Raw genomic sequence first — 20,912 nt, 5'->3', positions numbered from 1 at the left:
CGCATGTGAAAATATTATTCATAGACTAGCATTAATAAACTATAGGAACTGACAGGCCAAGGAGTGGCAACAGCCAGGAGTGGCTTTCAAGCTGAGACACATCATGGGGCACTGAGCAAACATCTGGCCATGTAAGCCAGAAATGGTCTAACTGCTCAGACATAAGCCTTTTGTACAGGGTCACATTTCTAAGTCTCTTTAAACATAAGAATTATCATATAAGGTAATAAATTACAGACTGTTTGTGGTATGGTTAAAGAGGAAAAAATATGGACCAGCCATGACAACTGGTCTTATACACATATGTCTATTTAAGGATTGGTCATCACCCCTGTAAAGACATGCTGACAGACTAGCATATCTCCTGTACCTTCTTCCTTCCTTCCTTCCTCCCTTCCTCTTCCTTCTTCCCTCCCTCCCTTCCTTCCTTCCTTCCTCCTCCCCTCCTTACCTCCCTCCTCCTTTCTCATCCCAGCCACTAATAAATAGCTCAAATCATCTAATAAAATGTATGTATCACATACAGAAACACAATGTCAAAAATGTATAAGAGCCTAACCCAGAACATTTGGAGGCTCCAGCTTGCTGGATGACTATCAATAGAATAAGCTACTTCCTGGTAAAAGAAGTTTCAGGGTCATATTTCTTGGACTAGAAATCTAGCTACATTTCAACCAAAAAAACTCTTAGATTTGTTATATATCATGTTTGGGTTTTATTATACATATGATAAATGTTATACATATTATGCATATTTTTCAGATATTTTAGAAGCCTGGTTTTGTTGCTGTTCTTGTTTTTGTTATTTTTCTGAGGGGTGGACAGATAGAGCAAATTTTCATAATCTTACATCCTTTGGACCAATGTTGACAAACTTTAGATTTTGTAACATCTCAGAAACTAAAACTATTGAAGTAGAAGACTGCCATTTTCTGTTTTTAAATGCTAAGAACAAAGACAGCACATCTGTGAGTTCTGACAAATGATACAGATATGTAAACAAAACTGTTAAGACAATTATTTGGAATATCTGAATCAACTAGTCATTTATGTGCAATGACAAAAATAAATGTTTCCATCCTTCAGTTAAATTGTCATTTAAATAATATGAATGGGAAAAACAGAATCCTCAGAAACAGAATCACTTAAGTCATATGGCAAGAATTATAATTGAAAAACAAACCCTTCTATAAAACCTTGAGAAGTGCATATCTCCTGCATTTAAAATAGATGAAATATGATAGTTTCCAAAATTCACTGTGTGGTATAACAAACCATGTTAAGAAAAACGAAGGTAACATGGTTGATAAGAAAAATACAAAATTCTAGAAGTTGTCTAAACAAAGTTGCCTACATATGAACAAAACCGCTGCGGTTAACTATGCTCTACTGTAGGAAGTGGATTATAGTAGAAAGGCCAGTTTACAAACAATGGAAATGATGCCAAGGGAGTTCCCAAAGAAACGAAACTGGCAGCAAAACCAGATTCAAAATGCAATGGAGACTGGCATAGAGTGCATGGTGTAAGCGAAGCCATGCTGCTCAACCCCAATACTTGACTTCTAGTCACAGATCTATGTGGCGCAGCTCTATAACCACAGCTATATGAAACAGTGAGACAAGAAGATTACAGTTCAAGGCACTCCTGAGCTACAGGGTGAGCTCTTGGCCAACTCTGACAACTTAGTGATACACTGCCTCCAAGTAGAAAGGCTTACATAGAGGTCTGGGGACATAATTCAGTGGCAGAGCACTAGCCTAGCATGTGCAAAGCCCTGAATTCAATCCCTGGTTCTGCAATTAAAATGGTTTACTATGTTAAAATTATCAGAGAAGCTTTAAGAAACCAGGCTGTACAATGGATACTTGTTTATCACATTGTATAAAGTACCCAGTATAATTAATTTAATCACAGTATAGTCATTTGTCTGAAAACTTGTGAGTTACTGATAACAATAGCTATTGCTATTAAGTACCTAGTTACATGACAGGCACTACAAATACTTAATGCTGCACTAATAATGGGTTCACATCATTATGATGTCATCTAGCAATCACACACCCCTTTACAAATGTAAGCAAATTATCCATAAGTACTTCAAAGCCTGCTGATTTCACAGATGAGGGGCTTCCTGTCAGCCATGCCCCTGCCTCCACTTACAAATACCTTCCTGTCTGTCTGATTATATACCAACTGTAAAGGGGATACATCTTTCATGAGTCTATGGACACCTCTCCTTCAAGGCAAATCCTAGAGGTGTATTCTCCTCCCCATCACAGCCTTTCAATGAGCACAGAAGCCCAAAGTGAGTAAATACACCCGCATCCTTGGAATGCAGGCATGAGGCCAGGGACTACTGGTGTGATGGAAGGCGTAAGACACAGCCCCTGACATCACAGAGCAGGCGCCTGAGAAAGGTAAGTGTCCCCAAGCACAGCCAAGAAAGAAAACAAGCTCTTGTATTTCTGAGAACAGTGATCAAGCAGAGTGCCCCAGCCCGGTGGACTCAGGTAAGAATAGGACATGCTAAACTTGAGACTTCTGTTACCTAAGAACTCTGAACTTTGAGCACCAACTGGTATGAAACAAACATAAACAAGAACTCCGTAGGTTTTGCGGTTGGGGTTTAATGGTGGTACTGGGGGCAGAGACAGAGAAAGCACCCATGCTGAAGCGCTCCGGCTGGTGCAGCTGGCCTGGCTTTTTCATTACTTGGTAAAAGTCTGTTTACCGAGGTCCCAGAAAGAGAAGTGAAAGGCAGCTTTTCCTGCCGCCCTTGGGTCTTCCCTTTTATCCACATCCCTGAAGCACCCAAACATGCAGCTGCCTCTGCGCTCACACCAGCCATAACCAAAAGTAGAGGCCGAGAGGAAGGAAGTGGTCCAAGAGCTCTGCAAAGCTGTGGGGCCCTCCCCACCGGGGCCTGGAGATGAGGTCACCAGTCACTGACTAGTCAGTATTGGGAAGCTGAGTGCTCTATGGCTCACTGCAATTCCCCTCATGTGCCTGCTGGGCCCTGATGCCACCAGTCAGACAGTCTCTGAGCTCTGAATTGAATGCTACGACTTCTTTATTTCGTAAGACACAGAATGGAAAAAAAATACCAAAACACACAAAACTGGAGTAAAATATAAAGAGTTTTGAGGTTCACTTCCCACCTCCTTTACAACAGCACTCAAGCTGACACAGCCTGGCAGATCATAGAGGGGTCAAGGGAAAGAGTAAAAGAAGGTCACATTCCACGAGCTATTAGTGAAACTGTGCCCCAGACATGGGCAGGGCTAGCTCCTCTCACCACAGGCAGGGCCTCGTGTCAAATGTTCTCTCATTATAGTTTCTCATTATAGTTTCTAATGGACTTTAGCTGAATGTTGGAGCTGTGGGTGCACTCAAATCTGGACACCCCATCTCCTACAAGGATGTGGGGGATTAGATTTCCCTCTCGGCCATTACAAACCAGTCTGCAAAGACTGCAGAGGCAGGAAGGGTTGAGGTCCCCCCAGCAGGTATGAGAAGGAACACCCATAGTAAGAGCAAATGTCAAACCATCATGACTAGAGATTGCCAACCTTAGCTTCCATCTAACATGCAACATCAATCCTGGACAAATTATGGGATCCAAGAAAAAAAAGGAAGTATGTTTTAAAGACGGGAGATACGTTTCTGAGTCTTAACTAACCATTCAATACACGCCATCTTACTAGAGAACAGGTACATAAGGTTGGTTCTTCCAGTAAAAAATAAGCTACTTTATTACTGGCAACAGAAGCAACTCTTGGAACACATTTATTATCTGTTTTATAATCTCATTGTATATTTATGCTCAAGTGTTGTATAACTATGCAAAACCTCCAAGCATACAGCTATGAGTAACCTGCCCTAAGTCACACAGCTACCATCCAATATTTACACGTAAACTCCAGAAATAACAAGTAACTCAGTGGTCAGGAAAACAGTGGCTCCTGAGCCAGGCACGGTGGCACACACCAACAGTCCCAGCACTAAAGGCAGGAAGACTTTTAATTCAAAAATCTCCCTAAGCCACAGAGAGACCTTATCTCCAAATAAGGAGGGAAAGAGAAGGGATCAGAAAAGGAGAGAAAGAAAGGAAGGAAGGGAAGGAAGAAGAGGAAGGTAGGGAGAAAAGGGAGGGGAGTGGACAAGAACCCTGATAAAAAGGAAATGGACAAGTAAAACCGTCGCTTACAAACTTATACATGCCTTAATGTAAATGCATATTAAAAATTAAAGCCATATTTTAAAAATGTTAATGCTAAATACTTAACATCTTAAGTATTTAAATATTAATGTTTAAATACTTAAAGCTACAAAAGGGGCCATCCATGCAGATATCCTCCCATATTAAACGTTAGTAAATGTAAACTAAAGGTTAACAATACTGTTTTTGTTTTACTCAAAGACACCACATTAACCACCAAGCCACTTGCATCTCTTCCCAGAATATAATCAATAGTCAAATCACCATTAAACCAGATAACTCTTGCAAACTGCTACTACATCCAGGACTTGGTCTAGGGCCCATACTGCCCTCTAGTGGCAAATATACCACCACGCATGCATAGCAGAGAATGCCCTCCTTAAGATGTGGCTCAAATTCTCCCCTGCTTTCTCAGATCAAATATAGTCAGACAGTTTACTATTGGGATCTGAATAGGATTACCCCTACAGCCTCACATTTTCCAGTACCTGGTCTCCAACCAGTGGTAGCTGGCAAGGTCTTATTAACTGGTCCCATTTCCTAGTCTCTCTACTTCATGTGTGGAGATGAACGCCATCACTCTGCTTCCTGACTGGCAGGCCAGCTTCACCCTCCTGCTGCCACAATTTCTGCCTGTTAGGAAAGGCACTGGGCCCTCTGGCATGTAAGCCAAATTAAATTATTTCTTCGCTAACTTCTTCTGATCAATGTATTTTATTATGATAACGCAAAACCAATTCATAGAGATAAACAGACAATATAGTTTAAGAGAAATTCTCTACATAATCATTTTTGTTTATACTATACTACCACAATAATCATTTTTGTTTGTTTCACAACAGAATAAGCTTGTTGGCAGTTAGCCTGACAGAAGCTCTTACGCCCAGTGACTTGTTTCCCGTGGCTGCCACAAAGTTACTGGGCTTCTGAGAGAACAGTGAGATTTTACTCTGAAACCCAGCCACGTAATTTCTATCCTTGACAAGGCAGCCTCCTTAACACTTACTTTTGAAATTGCCTGTGGGTAATTTGAGTTTCTGTCCACAGGGGTTACCAATCAGATATCCCGCCTGTCAGATATTTACATTATGATTCCTAACAGCAGCAAAACTGCAGTCATGAAGTAGTAACGAGATAATCTTATAGGTGGGGCTCACCCCAGCATGAGGAACTGGATTAAAGGGCTACAGCATTCGGAAGGTTGAGAACCACTGGAATAAGGCTTTAATTTTTTTTTTCTGAAGATTTATTTATTTATAATTCACGGGTCTGAGTAAGATTTGCCTGCGTGTTTGTGTAACACATGCATTTCTGGTGCCTGTGGAGATCACGTGAGCTTGACAGATCCCTTACAACTGGAGTTACAGATGGCTCTGCACAACCTGTGTGTGCTGGGAAACCAGGCTCTCTGGAAGAGCAGCAAGCCTGCAAACCATCTCTCCACCCCTGAAGCAGGAACTTTTAACTTAGCGGGCACAGCAAGGCTGAAGGGCTCTTGATCTGCTTGGGCAAAACCCAAACCAAAGAACACTGTCACTTGGCACCAAATAAAACAAACAAAACAAAAACAAAAAAACAAAAAAAAAAAACCTTAGCCCTGCAGGCAACTCACATCCAACGAGAAAATCTCAGGACTCCTGAAACATTTTATCCACGATAGTCCTGATTACAGGGATAGGAAATTTCCATCTTTAGGGACACGAATACCATGTGAGCTGAGAATCATACACACTCGTCTGCTCTCCCAAGTACTGAAACTCACTTCTGCAGAGACTCCCAGGAGACAGGAACTCCACTCAACATAAACCTTGTTTCCAACACACTGAAGCCTTGTAGCTCCTACAGCCTTGAACCTGTTTTTTAAAGAAGATAGTGGCTCACAAATGATTCCCAAAGAGGAATATTCTAGGATTTTGTCAGGCCCCTGCTTGGGAAGTAGAGCATTCTGGCTGTTTTAATTGTTTTGTTGCTTCGTTCCACAAACCCAGGACCAGTGGCAAGCTCAAAACCCAAAGAGACTTAATGAGTGAGCGAAAGTGTTTCCTCTGAAAATGTGCTAAGACTTACCTCAGTATTCCTTTGTATCTAACACAAGCTGTATATATAAGGAGCTTTTATTCATTACCAAAATAATACTTTTATTTCTCTGAAGACTGAATAAGAAAACAGTCATTGAAATCTTTATATTTACAATCTTTTAGGAGGGAAAAAAAAATCGTGATTGTTAAGACTTTGCAAAGACCATGCCCATTTATAGCCAGGTGCTGCCCTCTGCTGTGCTACAGGCTAAATTACACTCCAGATTAAAGCCAAGTATTCCACAGTCAATCATTAAACAAGCAACGTACTAAAACTAAAATGTAAAGATGATGACTAGAGATTAAAAAAGTATCCCCCGTCAATACATCAAGGCAGATCCCACCCAATACACATCTCACTACCATAATGGAGAGTCACCATGGTTCCAAAACAGAGAGATCTGCAATGCACCTGCTTCCAAAAGACATACATCGTACTAAAGACTTTGCCACAACTTACTGAACGAGAAGAAAATAAGACAAAAAAAAGAAAAGTAACATTAAATACCTCTTGGTTATCTTTGTTTTGGTTTGCCCAGAAAATTTTATGATAAAGAGTCTCCATTGAGTTGCTGGAATCAGTTCGGTCAAAACAATGACGATCTAAGACTTCCAGTGTGTGCAAAACCCGACTAATTGTCACCCCTAGATTCAGAAATTAAGGAAACAGTTAAATATCATAGTAAGAAATGACCATACAAAGGAAACTGATTTGTACTCTCAGCATACACTATCAAAGAATGGCAAGAACTAAACCAGACATTCTAGACAGCTGGTAGCTAAAGGCTTAAAGCTCCTTCACTCATGTGAAGGGCTTTACTGGAATGAGAGAAAGCCTTAAGCCACTACTCCAATGCACTCCCTCTCCCGTGGTATACTATACCTGCCGTTGACTCCTGACACTTGTCAAAAGACCACCGAACTTCCACTGCACGCCCTCGTTGCTTTATCTGCTGCTCTACCTCATAAATCCTTGCCCGAACCTGAAACATAAACACTTCAAGTTAACTTGTACTTGAAAACTCTATGGCCACCTAAATCGTGTCAAGTTTTCTGTGCCGGTACAGATCTTCATCTCTGGTGAATCACGATCTTAACTGTGTCACAGGAGACATAATCCCTTCATGAGCTGTGCACTTTTAAATTTACAAGTGATGATGTGGTTCAATAATAAATACTTACAGAAACAAACACTTGAGGAAAATGTAACAAAATTGTTTTAACATGTAAGACAAGGCAGAGATTTGAATATCTTTGAGCTCCTGGTCAAAGCAAGAAATGAACAAGCAACACTTCAATAAGTTACAGAAAACAACGTAGTGAAAGACAAGTATCTCATGAGAAGTGCTAGTCACAGTCCCAAAGCGGAAGCTGCAATAATCTTATCAAACAATGCAGCACAAATAAAAACATGCAACTGCTAAAGATCACAAACTATTATTCCAGGGCTCACAATCAGAGTCACAAGAATCACCCAAACTGCCTGGGTAGCATCTGCCTGGGTAGCATCTGCCCGGGTGGCATCATGCCCGGGTGCCAGAATACTCTATGAACATCTGTATTTCGGGGGGGGGGGGAAGTGGGGAGAAAATCCCTAAAGTCCCCTAGAGTCATGGCAGAGCTGGGACAAGCATTAAGATATCTCAGATGCCACGGCAAGGCACGGGCCACCATACCTAGGTGCTTCTGGGAAATGAAAACATTCATAAAAGCAATGAAGCAAATGTCTACCTGTTGATTGAAAGCCGTGTTCCCACCCGGCATCGGGAGGCTGGACGGGGCAACCTGCAGCAGATCCAGGGGAGAGCCTGGGTTTGCGATCTTATTTTCATTTGTGGAATAATTCCACACCAAGGCACTTGGGCAACACAGAGTGACAGTCTAGAAATAAAGCAGAGATATTTCAGACTTTTACAGGAAGAAGAAAAGTACTAAGGACAATTTCAATACAAATGACTCTCTCCCATATATAACAAGGTTACAGCTTCCTACAGACAATTTTAAAATGCAAATATCTTTTCCCATTCTCAGCTACCCAGGTGTTAAGACAAGACTGAGATTAATCAATCACCACAGCCACAAAGAGATAAAGTATAATTTATTAGCTAATATCCCAGTGCAGGAAATGTAGGAAGATGAATAAATAAATAATCACCTCAAATGACCCTTTATTGTTAAACAAGAAGGAATATAATTAGGGTGTTAAGTGTTGAGATTATAACTTTAACTCTATTAAATTATGTGCCTTAAAGCTTTATAAATGCTCAGCAGACAGTATCCTGATACAGAAATAATCCAAATTATTCTATTAAAAATCTGGACAACAAATATTTTCAGCTTTGTAGGCCACCTACAGTTTCCATCACACATTCTCCTTTGATTGTTTCAGTTACACACACAATAAAAATGTGAAGCTTATTCTTGGATCATGGGCTAGATTTGGTCTAGAGAATGTAATTCACCTAACTCTATCCTAAACTTTTATGGATACTTTGTTTTTAAAAACTCAGCCAGCTTGTAAGAAGCAGTTTCTATAATCATCGCTGCTGTCCCATGAGTTAGGTGTCACTGGCTTATCCTTATCTCAAAAGTGCCAATCAATCAATCAATCAGTCAATCAATGACGGTCCCTGTATCTCAAGGCTGGTTCTGAGAACTTAATGACTTAATATGTCACCATCTAACACAGTGGTTAAGCCCAAACTTACTACAATGTCTTACTACTTGAGACGTTTCTAAAAGAATAGAACTGTGATAGTAGTTTTGTTACTTTTGTTATCTGTCTCTAGACTATAATTTCCTGTTTTTCTCTCCCTACCTAGTATATCCAACCTTCATATTGTCTTTGACAGAGTCTGAGCATCACCTCTCAGACACACAGGTCCCTCAGATCAGAACATCATTTCTCACCAGGAGCTCTGTGGGCAGCCTCAACCCATCTCAGAGGGCTTAGACCATCTAAGAGGCCTTTAGAACTCAAACGCCACACATCTTACCAGTTGTCTGCCCTAGTCTTCAAAACTAGGCATGTAACCATCACTTGAGCATACCTACCTCAGGGTTCTACCAGGAAAACAAATCCTGGTACCCTCTGGCATTTATGAGGTTCTAGTTCCAAAGCCCTTCTCGGATATCCACATCCACACACGCTCTATCTCCTATCCAAAAATCACATAGTATTTGCATATACTCTATGTAATCCCTCTGTGCGCTTCAAATCATCTCTATATTACATAAATGTGGATGAATAGCTGTCACACCGTGTTATTTTGAAAATAAGATGAAAATGTCTGTGCATGCTTAAAATAGGTAACTTTTTCTCTGGTTTTTTTCAGTCTTCTGATGTGAACTCAGGGATACAAAAGGGTCCAAAACACTCCCAAAATGACGACCCTAGATGTTTCCAAATGCATTTCTTTCCCTCATCTCCCTCTTTCTGAGCTGTCCTCTCCCACAAATCTTTCCTATGTGCAACTGACAACTGGCAGCATCACTTCCCTGATACCAAACCATCTCAGTACACTTGGGTCTCCCACTCACTCATTCACCCCCACTTGCCTCTACCTGCACACAGGATAACTCACCATTCCTCTTGTCCTTTCTCTATGTTCTTTGCCCTCTGCCAGGAACACTCTTTCCACTGAAGCTACAAAACATCTACAGAAGTTTCCTAGAAAAGCCTACCTGGCTTTCGAGATGAGCCAGAGGTTCCCTTTGTAGTCGCCACTGGCCCTTGAATATCTCCCCATTAACCATTGTCCCTTGAATATCTCCCCACTAACACTTGGCATATGATACTCAAAGGACATTCTCCTTATAAGAACAGTGAACTCGTCTACCATGGAGACCATGGCTTCCAGAACATCCTGATTCCTAAACCCCGCCCCCCCCCCCCAATAAAGAGTAAGACACACTAGGTGGCAGCTCAGGGGAGGAACTGTTCTCATGCCTAACTGAAGGACCCAGAGCCAGCACAATGCTGTGTTCAAGGACAGCACAAGCAACAGTGACTAACTGTGCAGAAACACAGAGGCTCCCAGCTGAACATGCCAACTGCAGACACTGAAATGCTGCCAGAGATGCTATCTGGACAGATCAAGAGCACAGCTGACTTGAACTATGGGTTCTCCTTGATGGATGTGCAATTCAACTGTTTAACCATCCTGATGATAGGCAACAAACAGCCTGATATGGCAGCACTCAGCTGGAATCACAGCATTCAGGAGGCTGAGGCTAGGGCAATGCCAATCTAGGCTAAAAGGTGAGAGCCTGTGACTAAGTCATCAAAAACACCGTAGTTTTCTTCTGCATAGTTACAACAAATCTCTCAGTGTGGTCTAACGAACAGAAACAGACCATCGATTCCCAATTTAAGTTACCAAGTCCTCCCCACAATGAATTTTAACATAAGAAAAAAGAAACACAGACCATTATGGACTTACCTGCAACATACAACTAAGTCCATAAACCAAGGGGCCGTGCTGTGCACAGGAAAGGAAATCCGAGAAGGCCAGCTGCACGGGGCTCATACCAGGGCCAGGGGTGCCAGGACTGGGGGTCCCAATACTCGTGTTGTTTGTTCCGATTATCATGTGGGGTGAGTGAGCAGCAAGGAGGTTGGGGCTCTCACTCAGTAGCAAGGAAAGACGCCGGGCACAAAAGTACGCTAGACGACGGGACAGGTAAGCTGACTGGACAAACTCATCCGAATACTGAGGAGCAGAGGGGAGGCAGAAAGCAGTCATGTCTCAGGCTTCAGAACAACTATTGCAATCTGTCTTCCCTCCACTAGGAAGAAAGTCATAAGGACAGTAGAGACCAATGTTATCCAGCAGTAACATAAAGTAAGCCACAAATAGGATTTTTTTTTTCCCCAGTGACCATTAAGAAAATAAAACCGGAATTCAAATGACAGTTCACCGGTTATAGAATGCTTACTGTGTGGTTCTCAGAACCCCCACATCTGGAGGCTCACAACTCCAGATCCAAGGGATCAATGCCCTCGGTCCTCTGTAGGCACCTGCATACGTGGGATGCACATACATGCATGCAGGTGCACATATACATATCAAAAAACATATGTCTTTTAAAAGGGAAAATAAAAGTAAAAAAGAATTAACATGTTGTATTTAACACAATATTTTCAAATAGTATCACTTCAACAAGTAATGAATATGCAAGTATCCAGAGTACAATGTTTTCATGAGGTCTGAGATCCAGTGTGCAGTTTGTATGTGCAGTGTGCCTCAGTTCAGGGTGGGCACTCAAACACCTACCTGGTGACGGGCTAAGCAAGTCATGTGAGCACAGACCATCCCAGGACATCACTTTAAGGGTAGCACAAGCCCCCTCCTATGTGTAGCTCCAGGGGCAGGTATAAGTGACACTGAGAAAGGCTGCCCACTGATACACTTTCAAGTCATATGAATTATCAATACCTCTATGTATTCCTTTTCTAAGAAGAAAAATTAATCTCATTCAGATCACCTGCATTTAATAGATTATTTGACAAATTAGTCTTAGCCCAATGGACTCAAAATGCAGATGATTCTCTGTTCTGCATCTCACAGTACTTGATGAACAGAGACAGCTCTTAGACGCTGTTTTGCTCTGATATAGGAGAAAAACAATGTGTGGTGAAATTATGTTTGGATTAAAACATATATATATGTATATATATATATATGGACCAGCAATACAAATGTTTCACATCATTCAGAATGATGTTTCCCCCTCTCAAAAAGGATGTTTTTCCCCTTTCTACCTCTGTTTACCTAATCATTTTTATCAGATTCATTTCTCACCATAAAGCCAACTGGGTGGAGGAGAGATGTGCCATACCTGCAACATCAGAGGCAAAAGTAGCTTGAGAAGGCTGTCATCCACCGGCCTGATCTTCTCTAAGACGTCCAGGATCCACGTCAAATACTCGTGCTTTTCCAACATTCCTTCCTTAAGCAGAGAAAAACAAATCTATGCAATTTCAACCCTGTGTCACTACTACAGTAACTCAGTCTCACAGCCCACAGAACATTTGCTTTGTTTTGTTTTTGTTGTTGTTGTTTAGTATGCAGGGTCTGGGGTTTTGTTTTTGTCTCTGGTAATACACTTCATTCCAAACTGATCTTTAAAAATGCTAACATATTCAAAAGCCACCACACTCCAAGCATAACACACCCCCAGCAAGACATCAGGAGCATGAGCTCATTCTCGGGGAGGAAATGGGGCTAATGGTGACGACTCCTTACAAAGACTGCCCATGCCAAAGGCATCTCAAAGACCTGAAGACTCCCACCATACTCTGGGCCCAGAATAATTCTTAAATGACTCTCAGATTTGCCTACCTATAAATGTGTGACTTAAAATATCAATTTAATGACACATTATATGAAAGAAAAGATGGACTTTTAAATTTAAAACAGTACATAAAATAATCCTATACAACCTTACTGACAAACAATTACATCTCTACACATTTACAAAATATCCCACTGGAGCAGCATGGTCTTTTTCATTTACCTTTTTTCTTCTTCTAACAAAAGTCATTTGACAAGCCTGCTACTGAGTACACGCCTGCATGAACACACACACACACACACACAGACACAAACACATTTGTATGACTTTCTAGGCCTATACACAATGTCATATCATAGACCTGTGTTACGATTCACAGCATAAAAAACCCTTCAAAACAGATAAGCCATGTTTTATGAAAATCATGCCATATTTTAAATTTTAGTAAACATTTAAAATAAATTTACAGCAATGTGTAATGATATAATTTTAGAAAATAAAATAAATTTTAAAAAGGGATCCTTGGGTTGGAGAGACAGGAGGTCACAAAGTAAAATGACTGCTGTTCAAGCATGAGGGCCTGAGTTCAATTCCGATCATTCACATAAAAGACAAATAAAGATACAGGATACACTTGCAATCCTAGAGAATAGAAGTAGGTAAAGGTAGAGCCTTGGAGCTTGTTGGCTGGCCAGTCTGGACTAAGCCCAAGCACAGCGGGAGACCTTGTTTCAAGATGCACTGCTACTGAGGTGCATCAATACTCAAGGTTGAGCTTTGGCCTCCAGGGATGCATGAGGACAGACAGGACGATCAATGGCACATATACACACACATACAAACACACATACACACACAAGAAAACAAGCTTTTAAAAAAATGTCATGGACTTAATACTCAATCCTCCAATTCCATTGTCGACAAGACAAATTCCTATTCTTTTTGTTTGTTTGTTTGTTTTTATTTTTTATTAGCTATTTTCTTTATTTACATGTCATATGATATCTCCTTTCCCAGTTTCCCCTCAAAAATAAAAAACAAAAAAACAAAAAACAACAAGAACAAACCCCTGTTCCCTCCCCCCTCCCCTTGCTCACCACCCATCTTCTCCTGCTTACTGGCCCTGGTATTCCCCTACATTGGGGCACAGAATCTCCACAGGCCAAGGGCCTCTCCTCCCATTGATGACCCACTTTGCAATCCTCTACTATACACATGCTGCCAGAACAATCAGTCCCACCATGTGTACTCCTTGGTTGGTGGTTTAGGTCCCGGGAGCTCTGAGAGAACTAGTTAGTTCATATTGTTGTTCGTCCTAAGGGGCTGCAAACCCTTCAGCTTCATTGATCCTTTCTCTAACTCCTTCACTGGGGACCCTGTACTCAGTTCAATGGATGGCTGTGAGCCTCTACATCTGTGTTAGTCACGTACTGTCACAGCCTCTCAGGAGACAGCTATATCAGGCTGGAGTGCCTTTCCTTCAGTCTCTGCTCCATAGTTAGTATCTGCAACTCCTTCCATGGGTATTTTGTTCCCCCCCTTTTAAGAATGAATGAAGTGCCCACATTTCGATCTTCCTTCTTCTTGAGTTTCTTGTGGTTTGTGGATTGTACTTCGTGTATTCTGATCTTCTGGGCTAATATCCATTTATCAGAGAGGGCATACTATGTGTGTTCTTTTGTGACTGGTTTACCTCACTCAGGATGATATTCTCCAGACAAATTTCTATTCTTATTCTCTGCATATGTAAGTCTCCACATATGTATACTAGGGTAACTTTTGTATCTCCGAACACAATAAATTAAACTATAAAGAAACCTTTAAAGGTTGACATCAATTTTCATCATTTTAAGATCTGTTTTCTATTTTAAAATGACATCCTGGCAAGATACCTCAGTGGGAAAAGACATTTGGCACCAAGCCTGGAGACCTAAATACAATCCCAGAATGCACAGGGTAGGAAGAGAATCACACTGATTATTCTCTGACCTGTAAATACATACCATGACACACATGTAGACATTCACATGCACAGACACATGCACACACAAGATTCAATAAATGTTGCTACTATATTAAATAATCTTTCTAAAAGCTCTAGCATTCTGAGAAAACATATTTCTGAGATACAAACTACATCATCAACTAAGTAAAAACCTTAACTGTGCAGGGCGGAGCTGAAGCAGCTCAGTACAGAGCTGAGGTTTGCAAGAGACTTGTTTCTAATAATTTAAAAACTAACAATGTTACTTCACAAAAGGACCACGTGGCTGTCTGTTTTACTATTTGAACTATTTCTAAAACTCATTTACTACCTGAATATTATAATGGAAGTCCTAAATGAAACTTTCCCCTTTGGTTAACATAATGGATATTGAAAATCTGGGCTAATAATGAGTGTTGAGCTGAATACACTTTATGTCAGGAATAAAAACAAAACCAAACAACACCACAGCTGACCTCTACTGGCCAATAAGAATTACAGCAGCTTGTTTGAGTGAGAGAGAGCTCAGTAATTCCTGGTTGCCCTTAAATTTTCACTTCAAGATACAAGTGAGCTAAATGAAGATGAAGTTTATATAATATAGTTCAGTGGCAGAGGATGTCTGTTATGAGACAGGAGGCAACAGCACAAAGGTGTAAGTGTTTCTAATAAATATATCTAATTTACAAAATAACGAGTTTAAAAGGGTTATGCTTAATAGCACAATTTAAAAAGCAATTGATGGCACTAAAATACCTAATGGCACAGACAACCTGGGTTGAATATGTGTAATAAACTGTCATCACAGAGCCTATGTGTTACCTTGAACGCACTCTAAGAGATGGCATTATAGTGCATGGCTAGAACCCCAGCCCTCGGGAGGCAGAGAAAGTGAGAATGGTCTATGTGAGTCCAAGGCCAGCAAGAACTTGCCTCCAAAATTTCACTCACATGCAAAAATGTCATTACATACCTACATATATTAATTAGCACCAGAAAATACAACTATAGACATCCGCCAGCATGTTTTAGTCAACCATGGACCACATATAACAGGAATATAAGTGCACCATTAGTCTAATCTAGGATGTAGCAGGCTATACCATTTACATATACTCTGTGATGTTTGTAGAATGACAAAATCACCATCAACCCATTTCTCAACATGCATCCCTGTTGTTAAGCATCACATGACTGTACATGGGAGGTTGTCCCTTTCTTGCACACCTTGGTCAGATTACCTGGAACATGTGAAATGCCAGCTTCTCATTGTACTCCCATTGCTTCATGGCTTGCTCAACCTCTGGTGGCACAGGGACAGGACCATCACCTGTACTGGAAGCCATGTGGTAAAAGTCAGAGATTTTGACCAACTGCTCTCTGAGGTATCTGGTAGATATCTGTGTCCACTCTGCATTTAAAAAAAAAAGAGAGAGAGAGAGAAAGGGGGAGAGGAAAAGAAAGTTCTAATTGTAGACACAGCTGTAAGAATTACACTTTCCCCCTGATTATCCTGAGGATATACTTTCTTTTATTTATTTTTTTATTTTATTTATACAAGTACACAGTCGCTGTCTTCAGACACACCAGAAGAGGGCACTGGATCTCATTACAGATGGCTGTAAAACACCATATGGTTGCTGGAAATTTAACTCAGAACCTCTGGAAGAGCAGTCGGCACTCTTAACCACTGAGCCATCTCTCCAGCTCTGAGGATGCACTTTCAAGTCTAACATTTGTTATATAAAAAAGCATGTGCAGCTATTTCTCAAAAAGCATACCCAGAACCTGGCTAGATCTCAAGACAACAAGACCAGTCTCCTCTTGTGCTTCTGGGACCCTAGCAAACATCTGTATATGAACGTCACATGTGTGACAAACAACAGTTAGTATCACAAAACTACTGAAGGGCCAACGGAAAAGCAGAAGAGCAGAGAACAGTACTTGTAAGAAACCTCACTGCGGCAAACTTCTCAAATGGAGCTCTTAGAGTATGCTTCTTTCCTTTCCCACTCCATGTCAAGTGTCACACACACATGCACTGGCTTTTGTATCTGACTAAAGGACTGACATCCACAGGCTGGACCATGAGCTTCCCAACTTAGACTGTCCCTGGGATGAGGGCAGACATGGGCATGGCTGACCCTGGCGGGATCATCTGTACCTTAGTTGTACTGCTTTCTTCAACCAGAACTGATAGCCCAGAACTCAGAAAGGACAGAGTCGGGTTGAGTGAAAAGCTATAAAGGGTAAGAAATAAAAAGGAGGCAGAAAAATGGCACTAGGAAAAGGGGGTGGGGGGCCAACGAGATGGCCAGTGGCTCAAGCACTAACTATTGGTGAGGAGTTAAGTTAGAATCCCAAGAACCTACATCACTCCAGGAAGACAGCACTCATTGTCATCTCCAGTGTTCCTATGGCAAGGTAAGAGGCAGAGACAGGAGAATGGTGGGACCAGCTTAGCTCAGCAGTAAATGACAAAGGAAGCTTCTCTCAGCCAGTGCAAGGAAGGAGAACCAAAAACTGAGGCTGTCTTGTGACCTTCACAGTGGTGCAATCCTATGTGCCTACCCTGCTCCAGGCCCCACGACACATACACACATACACACACACACACACACACACACGAGGTCACTGAAATTATTTTTAGATGACTGCCACTGGGGCACAAATTAAACTGTGTTGCCTCTGGCAACCAAATAGGAAATGATACTAACTTTAGCCCATTCTGTGGGCAAAAATATAGTAACTGCAAGCTTGACGCCAAATTTCCCCCAAGAGCTGGAGAAGTGGCATCTTCTGAGAAACCATCTTAAAGACACAACTCCACCCAAGGTTTTCCCATCATGTGGTTCTCCCATCTTCTGAGAAACCATCTTAAGGAAACCACTCCACACAAGGTTTTGTCCATCATGTGGTTCTCCAATGGCTTGGAAGGGAGAGCAGAGCCAAACTGTCTGACAGAACGGAGGACTCCACTTTATTAAGTGTTAGTTTAAACACATGTTCCAACTACATCCTAAAGTAAAATTCAGCCTGGTATGGTCATGAAAGCCTATAATCCCATCACTGGGGGCAGTGAAGGCAAGAGGTCATTGTTGCCCACACCATAAGAGCCAGCTGAGGTGACATGAAACCCTGTGTCAAATATATATATATATATATATATATATATATATATATATATATATATATAAATAAACTTAAGTGCACGCTACAGCTGTTAAACTCCAGTGACAAAAAATGCAAAGGCATGATCAGGTACTAATCAGACTGACACTCTGTTTCACCATTTTTCAGACGCACCACTGACTACAGATATTATCATTAAAATTGATGGGCTGGAACTAAAAACAAGAAATTCCACCATGGATGTCATCATCCTGTCCCCTGATGACACGGACTAATGATCCCCTGATACTTGTTGGATCAAAACACCAGCCACCTGCTCAAAGCAGGTGGGGCTTACCTATAACAAGCAAACACAGAAGCAAGATACAGGCCCTGAGCTTTGTGCGGCAAGCCTGTCAAGTAACTTGCTCTCAGTATGGTGCTGTTAGCAAGCCCACAGTACATTTTGGCACACACTAAAAATGCCACAAGCCAGTATACACCTACTTGGTCTAAGCCATTATCCTCATCGTCTCCAATAGAGAAATACAAGTTTACTATCGGAAACTTGGAACACATATACGAATACAGAAGAAAACCCACAATATCCCACTTAATCCCACCATAAATAATGACTACTGGGATAAAGAGTCTTGCACGTTATCCACAGGAAAGTGGCGGTAGCCCTTCTACCACAGACAGATACCAAAGCCCACAGCTGCCCAAGGTTCTTATGTGAAATCACATGGACTGGGCAGATGGCTCTGCCAGTAAGGCGCTAACAAACCAAGGGTGAGGACAGAATTTGGGCCCTCAGAACACAGGTAAATGTCAGGCAGTCACTGTGGCACACCTGTAATTCTGGTACAAGGGGGGCAGAGACAGAGGACCCTCAGAGCAACAAGCCTAGCTATGATCAGTGAGCTCTGCTCAATATTTAACGTGGAGAAAAAGCAAAAGGTCACCCAATATCGGCCTTGGGCCTCTACATGGCATGCACAGGAAAATGCATGTACCCACACAGTCATGCATCTATGTACATACACACATGTACACACATACATATGGGGGAAAGTAAGAAAGCAGTTCTTACACAAGACCATATATCCTCTTCATATTTTATATCATTTCTATATTTATGATAAAAAATACAATGTGTGGATGAGAACAAGCACAAAAGGCTTCACATGTTCAGTACAGATGTAATTTATTTCAAATATCTGTCAACTATGAATGGCTTAATCTGCAGTCAAAACATTATCTATGCATACTGGCTGGTAGATGGCTCAGTGGATAGCAGTTGCTTCAGAGTTATCCTCATGAGCTCAAATCTCCAGCACTCAAGTAAAAAGCCAGACCTAGCTATACCAGCCTGTAATCCTGAGGGGCTGGAGTGGATATGAGAGGGAGAATCCTCGGGACTTGCTAGCTGTCCCTCTATATTCAATTAAATGGGAATATGGCAGAAAACAGCAGAGGGAAAAAAATGCATCTTTGTATAAACACACACATATCTTGTCTTTAATCACTGAATATACTACATTGCGATCTGAATTCCTTTTAGGAATTAATAAATGTCACCCTCTCAGCACTTTAATATCAGATATCAAATTACAAGCTTGGAGAGATGGCTCAGTGATTAAGAGCTGAATGTTCCTGTCTGATTCCCAGCACCCAAGAGGAGGCTCAAAAGAGGCCCTGGCATTTTCATGTGATAAACAGAACATAACAGACATTGGGAAGATCAGGCTAGAGAGAATCAGAGTAGAAATAAGGAGAAAAGTGTCCACAGAAGGTCCTCTGAGTAGAGAGTCCTTGCCACTTCAAGCAACTCAGAAACTAGGACCACACCTACCCTCTCACACTATACAGGAGGAACTGAGGTCTATAAAGCTAGACGTTAGAGTTGTAGGTATGAATGCTACTCGGAACATTGACGGATCAACAATGGAGAGAGCTAGGAGGTTGGTAGGCTTCATTGGTGCTCTTCCTCGTATTCCAGGATCCCAGAAGCACACGCCCATCTTTTCTAATGTCTCACACCCTTAGAACAGAAAGCAGGCACAGAGGGATGCAGAGGTCACAGAGTCTGCCTGCCTCAGCCCCACACAGATACAAGAGCTATGACACTACTCAGGGGCTGTAAGGCTCAGGCAGTAAAAACCGAATGAGGTGCACACCTGTTCTATTCATCGAACTCAGGAATGCATCACTATGCAGTGGGTGAAAGCAGAAGTACACCGGGTTAAAAGATGATGCTCCAGGGTTTCCAAAAACTGCAAGAGGAGCAGTGAGCGGGGTGCTAGGCAGAGGAGGAAGGAACAACCATCCTGGTAGCAAACACAGCATGCCAAAACCAAACAGGCCTGGAAGTTCTTGGTGGTGTGAAAATAAGCATTGGCATGTTCGCATTAGAAGGATAGGCCATGAAACATGAGCCTACGATCCAAATCTCAAAGTACCGAATCTTGGCTAACTCTAAATTTTCTCTTCCACAAATAATAAGTACCTCAGTTGCCATAAAGATCAGTGTATTGGCTGGTTTTGTCAACTTGACATAAGCTAGAGTCATCAGAGAGGAAGGAGTAAAGCTCCTACACAATGCCTGAGATCCAGCTGTAGGGCATTTCCTCAAATAGGGATCAATGGGGAAGAGCCCAGCCCACCATGGGTGGTGCCATCCCTGGGACTAGTAGTCCTATGTTCTAAAAGACAGAAGCTGAGCAAGCCACCAGAAGCAAGCCAGCAAGCAGCACCCCTCCATGGCCTCTGCATCAGCTCCTACCTCCAGGTTCTAGCCCTGCTTGAGTTCTGTCCTGACTTCCTCTAATGATGAATTGTGATTTGAAAGTATAAACCAAATAAGCCCTTTCTTCCCCAACTTGCTTTTTGGTCATGGTGTTTTACTGGAGCAATAGAAGCCTTAACTAAGGCAGATGGCTCACTAGCACATTGAATGCAAGATAGGACCTGATCAGTATGGGCACAGATTCTAAAGAAACAGTGGACACTAGCTGCCACTGGACAGCACGTGCTGCTTCTGATATCAGACCTTGATCCCCACCCAGCTAAGTTAACACCCAACTGATAACTGACTACTGATAACATAATGCCTGGTGTTCATGGAAGCGGTCAAGGTTGGTCTCAGGGCTCAAAGGCTTTCGATGGATCCACTGTCCTTAATGAATGGAGATCGAGCTTCTTGCACAGAATCTACAGCCA

General features: G+C 41.8%; 1 protein-coding gene across 7 annotated transcripts in view; it reads right to left on the bottom strand.

The window, feature by feature from the left end:
- The window catches only part of Med12l (mediator complex subunit 12L), a 329,972-nt gene that overhangs the window by 247,073 nt on the left and 61,987 nt on the right, over positions 1–20,912 (bottom strand). For all 7 annotated transcript variants that reach the window (XM_031373910.1, XM_031373909.1, XM_031373912.1 and 4 more), the window contains 6 exons: positions 15,821–15,990; positions 12,140–12,250; positions 10,741–11,010; positions 8,030–8,179; positions 7,182–7,281; positions 6,807–6,943 (listed from right to left, as the gene is read on the bottom strand). In XM_031373910.1, coding sequence (XP_031229770.1) covers positions 6,807–6,943; positions 7,182–7,281; positions 8,030–8,179; positions 10,741–11,010; positions 12,140–12,250; positions 15,821–15,990 — 938 coding nt within the window. The remainder of the gene's footprint in view (positions 1–6,806; positions 6,944–7,181; positions 7,282–8,029; positions 8,180–10,740; positions 11,011–12,139; positions 12,251–15,820; positions 15,991–20,912) is intronic.

The sequence above is a fragment of the Mastomys coucha genome, unplaced genomic scaffold (assembly GCF_008632895.1).
Source record: "Mastomys coucha isolate ucsf_1 unplaced genomic scaffold, UCSF_Mcou_1 pScaffold16, whole genome shotgun sequence".
Classification (NCBI taxonomy): Eukaryota; Metazoa; Chordata; class Mammalia; order Rodentia; family Muridae; genus Mastomys; species Mastomys coucha.
This window is presented reverse-complemented; position numbering and strand designations above follow the sequence as displayed.